This window comes from Penaeus vannamei, chromosome 7, assembly GCF_042767895.1.
Source record: "Penaeus vannamei isolate JL-2024 chromosome 7, ASM4276789v1, whole genome shotgun sequence".
Taxonomy (NCBI): Eukaryota; Metazoa; Arthropoda; class Malacostraca; order Decapoda; family Penaeidae; genus Penaeus; species Penaeus vannamei.
Window position 1 is genome coordinate 1,288,270 of NC_091555.1, and position 10,000 is coordinate 1,298,269.

At 43.7% G+C, this 10,000-nt stretch overlaps 1 protein-coding gene across 1 annotated transcript in view; it reads left to right on the plus strand.

Annotated features, from left to right (window-relative positions):
• LOC113830407 (protein CEPU-1) overlaps positions 1-7,274 on the plus strand; it is a gene marked incomplete in the record, with an annotated part of 103,861 nt that extends 96,587 nt beyond the window's left edge. Inside the window, 2 exon segments of the mRNA XM_070123416.1 lie at positions 1,299-1,467; positions 6,765-7,274. Coding sequence (XP_069979517.1) covers positions 1,299-1,467; positions 6,765-6,892 — 297 coding nt within the window.
• Between the last annotated feature and the right edge of the window lie 2,726 nt (positions 7,275-10,000).

Below are 10,000 nucleotides of genomic sequence, written 5' to 3' on the forward strand. Positions count from 1 at the left end.
CCCCCGCACGCCGCCGTCGAACCATTCCCCTCGGACGGAAGAGGGGAAAACCCGCTCGCCCGACGACGCGTTCCCGAGGCCGTCGTGAGGGCGGACGCGGCCTCGTCTCGCGCCCTTCGCTTCCTCTCTAATGAGATGAGGTTCGGACACGGAACCGGAGGGCGAGAGGAGGGGGGAGGGGAGGAGGGAGAGAGGGAGGAAGAGGGAGAGGGAGAGGGAGAGGGAGAGGGAGAGGGAGAGGGAGAGAAGGAGGAAAAGGAGGAGGAGGAGAGAAGGAAGGGAGAGAAGAAGGGAGGGAGAGGAAGAGGGAGAGGGAGGGGTTGGATGTAGGGAGGGAGGAGAGGAGAGGGGAGAGGGAGGGAGGGAGAGGGAGAGGGAGTGCGAGGGAGTTGGAGGTAGGAGGGGAGAGGGGAAGGGAGAGGGAGAGGGAGAGGGGTTGGAGGTAGGGAGGGAGAGGGGGAAGGAGAGGAGAAGGGAGGGGTAGAGGAAGGGAAGGAGGGAGAGATTTAGATATATTATATCTGTTTCTATTTCTATTTCTATATCTATATCTATGTCTATATCTATCTGTCTATCTCTCTATCTATCAATCTATCTATCAATCTATCTATCTATCTATCTATCTATCTATCTATCTATCTATCTATCTATCTATCTATCTATCTATCTATCTATCTATCTATCTATCTATATATGTATATAAGGATATATCTATATCTATATCTATCTATCTATCAATCTATATTATGTATATATATATATATATGTATATATATATATATATATATATATATATATATATATATATATATATATATATATATGTATATATATTATGTATATATATATATTATGTATATATTATATATATATTATCTATATGTATATATAATGTATATATATATATATATATATATATTATATATATATATATTATGTATATATGTTATATATTTTATATATATATATATATATATATATATATATATATTTCATATATATATATATATATTATATATATATATATATATGTATATATATCATGTATATATAGATATATAAATAAATATAATTAATAAATATATTTATATATATATATGTATATATATATATATATATATATATATATATATATATATATATATATAATATATATATATATATATATGACAGAGAGAGAGAGAAAACAAATCCATCCGCCAACCATTGTCACACCAACAACTCTACGGGATCCACCCGCCCGATTTCACTACCTCACCCCCCTGAGACTACCCGGATTCTCCCTTCCGTGTCCCCAGGTCGTCAACTACGAAACCGACGGCAGCGTGGAAGTGACGGTGCGGCAGGAGGAAGGACGGACCGTATCGACGTTGTTAGTCGCTCGGGTCACTCTCTCGCACTCGGGGAACTACCAATGTGCCCCGTCGAACACCGACCGCGCCGCCATTCGGGTCCACGTGTTTAAAGGTCGGTTGCTCTGCTTGTCCGATTTTCTGTTATTATTGATGTGGTTAGTTATCTGTTTTCTGTTCATTTGTTTATTCATTCATGTGTTTATTTATTTATTCATTCATGTGTTTGTTTATTCATTCATTCATGTGTTTGTTTATTTATTCATTCATGTGTTTATTTATTTATTCATTCATGTGTTTATTTATTTATTCATTCATGTGTTTATTTATTTATTCATTCATGTGTTTACTTATATATTCATTCATGTTTTTATTTATTTATTGAGTAGCATGTTTTCGTGTCGCGTGGTAGTTTTTAGGGGAAATTAAAAAGTAGATGTGGTTGTGTTTTTCAGTTGTGGAAGAAAGGTAGTTGTGGTAATGTTGGTAAGTTACCAGTAATTTATTGTTTAGTTATGTTAGGAATTGTCTTAATTCCTTTTTATCTGTTTATTTATTGTAGATTTTCGTGTTTCATTTGTTTACCTGTTTGTTTACTTTGGATAGCGTTTTGGTATATTTATTCATCCATTTACTTCTTTTAGGGATTCAGTTGTGGTAGAGTAAGCAACTTCCGTTCCAGTGAAGCAACAGTACCGTTAGCATCAATAATAGCAGTAGTGATCGTATGAGTTTCATCGGATTATTGAACCTCTGTATTCTAATATCGGATCTTATCTTTAACTCAGTAGATGCTTTGTTAAACTCCATTACTTGGGAAAAGAAGTGTCGATTTCCATGTATCGAATTTCAATGTCTCGTGAATTCGTCTTAAAAATGTATAACATTCTATCTCCTCATTCATTCTTCTAGTAACGTTGATAGTGCATGCAACAGTAGGATCAATGACAGCAGTAATGTTGGTATCAGTTTCATCGTGATTATCAACCTATACAATATCAGATCTTATCTAGAATTCATTATTTGGAAAATGAAGCGTCGATCTTCATAAGATGGATTTCAATGTTCATATTTTTTTTCTTAAAATACATAACATTCTGTCTCCTCTTTCCCTCTGCTTCTCGTCCCCTTCTTGAGATTAGCGTGTTCAGCAACCCGGCGGACGCTCGCCCCTTTCGGTGTTCATTGCGTTTCTCTTCCATCTCCCTTCCCTTCCCCGTCCGCCTTCGTCCTCTCGCTCTCCTGCCTCCCTCATTCTATATATCCTCATAATCGCATTTCCTCTCCCTCTCTCCGTTCCTCTCGGCGCTTCCCCGGGCAGCGCTTTCCTTTGTGGGGAGACTGCCAGTGCTTTCCCTTCGTCTGGTTTGTCTGTTTGGCGTTTGCTGTTCGAGCTGCTCCTTGGAGTCGCTTCGGTCGTCCTTGGAGTCGCTTCGGTCGTCCTTGATCTCCATGGACGCCCTCCCTCCCGCGGTGGCGTCCGGGCAGGCTGACCCCAAGCGCTGTTAGTCCCGCCCGCTTCCCTTGCTGAAAATGCCCGGTCATCTCTCCTCCTCGTTGCCCCCTTCTCCTCTCCCTTTCCTCCTCCTTGCTCCCTTCCCCTCTCTCTTCCTTGCCCCTTCCCCTCTCCCTTGCCCCCTTCCCCTTTCCCCATCGTTGCTCCTTCCCCTTTCCTTCTCGTTGCACCTCCCCCTTTTCCCTCCTTGTCCTCTTCCCTTTTCCCCATCCTTGCTCCCTTCTCCTCTCCTCCTCCTACCCCCTCCCTCTCTCCCCTCCTTGCCCCCCTTCCCTCTCCCCTTCCTCTCTTTCTCCCTCCCTTCCTTGCCCCCTTCCCCTTTCCCCTCCTTGACCATTCCCCTCTTCCCCTTCCTCTCTCTCTCCCTCCCTTCCGATGTAAATACCTGCCCATTACGTCCTGCATTTCGCTGGCGGAGAGTCTGTGATTTCGCCGTAAATTATGAGTCGTAAATCTGCCCCCCCCCCCCCCCCCCTCATGCACCGCCGCGCCATTGCCATAAATGAGGCGCATGACAGACTGCGCCGCAATCCGACGGCCGAGGGACAGGGATCCGTCTGCGCTCCATCGCTGCGCGTGAGAGAGTGAGAACAGTATTTCCGGAGGAGTTTCGACTGCGCTGCGTCTCCCTCCCTCCCTTCCCCTTCTGCTCTAGGGGGGTGGGGGGGGTTGCTCGTCTGTGTGTCTGTCTGTGCTGCGTCTCCCTCCCTTCCCCTTCTGCTCTAGGGGGGTGGGGGTGGGGGTGGGTGTTCGTCTGTGTGTCTGTCTGCGCTGCGTCTCTCCCTTCCCCTTCTGCTCTAAGGGGGTGGGGGGGGGGTGCTCGTCTGTGTGTGTGTCTGTGTTGCGGCTCATCTGTTGGTTGCCTGGCTGATGGTTTGTCAGATTCTCACGCACACACACACAAACGCACATTCAAACGCATGTACGTGAGTGTGTGTGTGTGTGTGTGTGTGTGTGTGTGTGTGTGTGTGTGTGTGTGTGTGTGTGTGTGTGTGTGTGTGTGTGTGTGTGTGTGTGTGTATCTATGTATGTATAGTATGCACATATGTTCGCAACAACAATCTTGGAGAAACGATTCCCTTTTCCCGAAGCGACCGTCAGCGTTCCGTCAGCGCCATCCAGACCCTCTGGCCGCCAGCTGATGCCCGCGGCCCGCCTTCCCCGGCGCTTCTGTTCAGCCCCGGGAGCTGAGCGCACCCCCCTCCTCCCCCCCCCGCCCTCGCCTCCTCCTCCTCCATCTCCTCCTTCTCTCTTCTCCTCCTCACTCCTCCCCTTCCTTCTTCTTGTCCTCCTCCTCCTTCTTCTTCTCCCTCCTCCTACTCCTTCTTCTTCTTTGTCCTCCTCCTCCTCCTTCTTCTTCTCCTCCTCTTCTTCTTCTTCTTCTTCTTCTTCTTCCTCTTCTCCTTCTTCTTCTTCTTCTTCTTCTTCTTCTTCTTCTTCTTCTTCTCCTTCTTCTTCTTCTTCTTCTTCTTCTTCTTCTCCTCCTCCTCCTCCCCCTCTTCTTCTTCCTCCTCCTCCTCCTCCTCCTCCTCCGCCTCCTCCTCCTCCTCCTCCCTCCTCCCTCCTCCTCCCTCCTCCTCCTCCTCCTCCTCCTCCTCCTCCTCCTCCTCCTCCCCCCACCCCCCCCCGCCCTCGCCTCCGATCCCTCGACGACGCGGTGTATGATTAGCGAATCCCTTTTCCTTAGATCCAATCCCCTTGGTTTGAGTGATTAGCATCTTTATCTTCACGTTGATCCTCTTTGCTGCTACTTTTGTTCACGCGGAGGATATTTTTTATGTGTGGCATCACGTGCACCTGTACGAAGCGTAGACACACGTGGAACGGAACACACATGAACCTTAATGCACATGAAACCTGAATACACATAAACCCTAACGCACATAAAACCTGAATACACATAAACTCTAGCAAACATAAACCTTAATACATAAATCCTAACACACATAACACTTGATGCACATAAAACCTGAACAAACATAAACCCTAACAAACTTAAACCTTAATACACATAAACCCAAACACACATAAACCCTAACACACATAATCCCTAACACACATAATCCCTAACACACATAAACCCTAACACACATAAACCTTAACACACATAAACCTAAATACAGATAAAACCTGAACACAAATAAACCCTAACACAAATAATCCCTAACCTTGACAGACACACGCAGACACAACCTCGTACAAATCATACCGAACATACAGCTGTGCAGACTATACAAATACAAAGACAGACACCAGATCAAAAGGTGCACAGACACACTCGTAAACGAAACACACACAGACATACATACATACACTGGTACGAACCACACACGCGCTTGAAATGGTACGTAAACACACACACACATACACACGCGCAAAAAAAGAAAAAAACATCAACAAAACAATGATAATGATAATAATGATTGATAAATAAGGAAAATCTCTTACCGCACACACAAAAAGAAGAAAAACAAAACAAAACTGATAATGATAATGAATAAATAAACAAAATCTCTAACCACACACACAAAAAGAAGAAAAAAGCAAAAAAAAAAAAAAAAAAAAAAAAAAAAAAAAATCCTGTACAACATATCACGATAAAATGAATACTAAATGAACAACGAAATAATACAAAACACGATGCCGATTTTCCCGATTTTTCAGCAAAGAATCTCCCTCGTTCCTCATCCAGTTCGTTTAAGAGGCAGGATTCGTGTTTTGTTGTCATTCTTGCTCCGCCATTCAATATTACTGTATAATTTTCATGATAAATGAGATTGATTTACACTCGCACACACACCTTGCGCGACGACGCTGGTCTCCAAGTTATAATCCATTCAGGGAAGTTTCTTTTGAGAAATTCTTTTATTTCTTTTTGAGAAATTAGCACGTTCATGCACACACACACACACACACACACACACACACACACACACACACACACACACACACACACACACACACACACACACACACACACACACACACACACACACAGAGAGAGAGAGAGAGAGAGAGAGACAGAGACAGACAGAGACAGACAGACAGACAGACAGACAGCGACAGAGAGAGACAGAGAGAGAAACAGAGAGGGACAGACAGACAGAGATAGAGAGAGAGACAGACAGAGACAGATAGAAAGACAAACAGAAAAAAACAGTCAGAGAGCGAGAGACCCCGATCCCTCCCGCCCAAGAGACCCCACGAAGGAGCCGAGCGCGAGAGAGACAGGCAGCGACCCCCCCCCCCTTAGACAAAACACCCCGGCCGCCGTCGCCGCCTCCGCCTCCTCCGCCGCCGCGCTAATAACACCGCCAACACGACGTCCGAAAGCGCTGGCTTGGCCTCCGTCGTCATCAGGGCTGTCTTGTGACGTCATCCGCCCGTCCATTAGGAAACAAGGCAGTGATTAAGCGAGGGATCCGTGGCCTCGGGGGCGAGCTGGGCTGAAGGTGGAGGTGTTGGCTTGCGCATTGCATGGAGTCGACGAGACGCCCCGTGGGATGGATCGCGTGGAGAGGGTTCATGGGTGATTTATTGGTCTCTCTGTTGGTCCTGTTGTTGGATTGTGCCTCGTTTTCCCTTCTTTAGTTGATTGGATTTATTTATTTTAATTATTAGTTTGTTAATTATTTATTATTCCCGTGTTTGATTACCTTGGGCACCATTTTTTTTTTTTTCAGCACTTAATTCAGCACGAACGGTAAAATGCATACCATGTATTTTTGACTCGATTATTAATTCTTCTTGTTACAGGTGGGTGTGGGAATGGGAGAGGGAGGGGGAGGGGGAGAGGGAGAGGGAGAGGGAGAGGGAGAGGGAGAGGGAGGGAGACACAGAGACAGAGCCAAGCATCCCAAATCCCTGATCCCTAACACCTTCCCTTCCTCCCGCAGCCAAGGAACCGGCAGCGATGCAGACGAGCAGCAGCACCCTCCTGCAGCACCGCCCCTCGCCCTGTCTGCTGCTCCCCGCGGCGGTCCTGCTACGGTACCTCGCCTCCTTCTGCGACCCGGTCACATAGGACAAGGACAGCCTACAGGAGGGAAGTATCCTAGGAAGTGTTTGGGCGTAGGAGGCGAAGAGGGGAAGGGGTGGGGGGTCTAGTCGGCTCTCTCGGACTCTCGGACACGCGCCGGGGGAGAGGAAGAGAGGGGTGTGAAGGAGGTGCCGATGATGGTGATGATAACGGAAAGGGAAAAATGATAAGAAAGGATGAGGAAAAGAAGATACAATGGAAGAAAGAGATGGGAAGAGAGCGTCGCCAAAAAAGGATATCGATGAACTAGTTAGTGGCGGTCTTGTCGACGTCATTGAGGTGTGTTCCTCCTTACCCCTTACCCCTACCCTTCCCCCCCCCACTTCCTCCCTAATACCTTTCTCTCTCTCTCTCTCTCTCTCTCTCTCTCTCTCTCTCTCTCTCTCTCTCTCTCTCTCTCTCTCTCTCTCTCTCTCTCCCTCCCTCCCTCTCTTTCTCCCTCCCTCCCTCTGTTTTTCCCTCCCTCCCCCTCCCTCCCCCTCCCCCTCCTTTTCCCTGTTCCTCTTCCACTCATCCTCTCTCTCCCTCTCTCTCCCTTCCCTTCCCCTCCCTTCCCCTCCCCTCCTACCCCTAAAAGACCCTTGTGTTATGATAACAATACACTTACAGAAATCGACAAAGATTGCACGTGGATCATGCTTTCCTGAAATACCTCAGAAAGAAAAGAGTGAAAGTAAAGAGAAACAGAGAAAGAGAGAGGAGGGAAAGAAAATAAAGAGAAAGGGAGAGTGAGAAAAAGGAAAGAGTGAAAAGAAAGTAGAGAGAAAAGAGGAGGAAAAGAGAATGAGAATAAGAAAAAAACAAGAAAGAGAAAGAGGAGGAAAAGAGAATAGGAATAAGAAAAAAAGAAAGAGAAACAGAACGAGAGTGAAGAAATAAAGCAGAGAGGAAGGGAAAACAGAGATAAAAGGAGATTAGAGAGTAAGCCAGAGACAGAACTAGAAAACCGAGGCACTTTTCGTTATATGCAAACATTAATCTGCGGAGGGAGTGACGCTTAGGTGTTATACATTGTGTGTCGATGACGCTTCTTCGTTATACGGAGTCTTATACACAAGGAACACGGAGAGGAAGCCGGTCTTGTGGCAGATAACGATAAGGCTTATCAGGGCAGAGGAATCCTAAACAAAGTGGATTTTATGGGATGCTTCTTTAGTGTCAAAAGAAGAGGAAAAACAGAAGCAAGAAATTGGAAGGAATATATGTAAATAAGATGATAAATACGGATAAGACTAAATAGAAAATAGAAACTGAAACTAGTGAATAAAAATATGAAATGCAGATAAAAGACAGAAACGAGTTTGGAACAGATACAGATAATAACAAAGATAAGAAGGATATTATGGACTTCATCTTCAGTGTGAAGCGATATAAAAGTGAAGAAAATAGAACAGAGAATTACAGATAAAAGCAAGGATAAGCACTTAGAAAAACAAACAGACATAAGTGGTTTCTGTGTTTGTAAAAATCAGAAAAAGGAAAAGAAAATGCAGAAGAATCAAAGAAATTAAGTCAACAGGAACTGGAGAACTATATTAGTCCTGTAAAACTGAATTAATAGATGAACAGATGAACAGATGAACAAAATATTGGATGAATTCATCCATCTGTGACATTTATTTTGTGTTTCAGTGTATTCCATGCTACTGAAAGAGGAAGTGTTATTTTAACGAAGGAGAGAGAAAGAGAGGAAGACAAGAATTTACTGAAATTACATTGAGATTAGATCAACATCATACGGGAGTTTTATATTCAATCTGACTCTGATACGAGGTAAATGAATTGCAAGGTAAAAGGCGTATTTTATGAGGAATATATTTGTAATGGGAATGCCGATATTTGTGTAGGAAGACTGTTCTGTTTTGTTTTAAGAATATATCCTAGTTGAAAAGGAAGACTTCTGTATTATTTTAAGATGTATTCAAGTTGAAAAAGTATATGTAAATTTCTGAAATGCGCAAGCACGAGCTCATACACACATGCACACTCAAATTCACACTCAAACACACACACACACACACACACACACACACACACACACAGAGACACACACACACGCACACGCACATATATATATATATATATATATATATATATATATATATATATACACACACACACACACACACACACACACACACACAAAAAAAAAACAAATACATGGACAAACACACAGTCACAAACAAAACAACAAACACAGCTATCACTCCTAATCACAAATACAAACGTGTTTTACCCCTAACAACCCTCCCCCACCCCCACCCCCACCTCCACCCGACATAACAATAACACAACAAACACACGTGCAATAAAGGGAACACACTAGACCTACGAAGATAAAAGCAAACAGCGGAAAAGGGTTTAGGCTTTCGATCGAACTGGAATGATACAGTCTTTGCGTCTGTTAAAAAAAAAGAAAAAAGAGAGAGAGAGAGAGAGAGAGAGAGAGAGAGAGAGAGAGAGAGAGAGAGAGAGAGAGAGAGAGAGAGAGAGAGAGAGAGAGAGAGAGAGAGAGAGAGAGAAAAGGAAAGAAGGAAAGAAAAATAAAACGAATTGTAATCTTTTGCTGTTGCATTTTTGAGAATCCTAAATCAGAGGGATAAGAAATCTTTAAAAAAGAAGAAGAAAATAAATGGAAAGCACAATTGAGAGAGAATCTCGTTTAGTTCCCAACACAAGGAGTCGTGTTGTGCTCATTGCAACAAATTGAGACAAAGATATGAATGAAAAAGAATATCTCTTGCACTGTAAAGATATCCATTCTCATACATACCTTCTGTACAAAGAATCATATGTTCTTTATAAGCTGTAATATTAATGAACAATAATTAGGACTATCTCTTAGGAGAATAATTATGTTCATTTTTGAAGAAGTAACTTTGCGTGTTGGAATCAAATGTGTTGTATTGAGGCGAGTCTCATTCGCTTTTGTAAAATGAGTGTAAGTACCTTATTTCAGCGTCATTGCATGTGGTTTAAGAAATATTTGTTAATGGGGCATAGACTGTTGATGGGGGAGAAATGCTGCATACTGTTGATGGGGAGAAATGCTGCTTAGACTGTTGATGGAGAGAAATGCTGCTTAGACTGTTG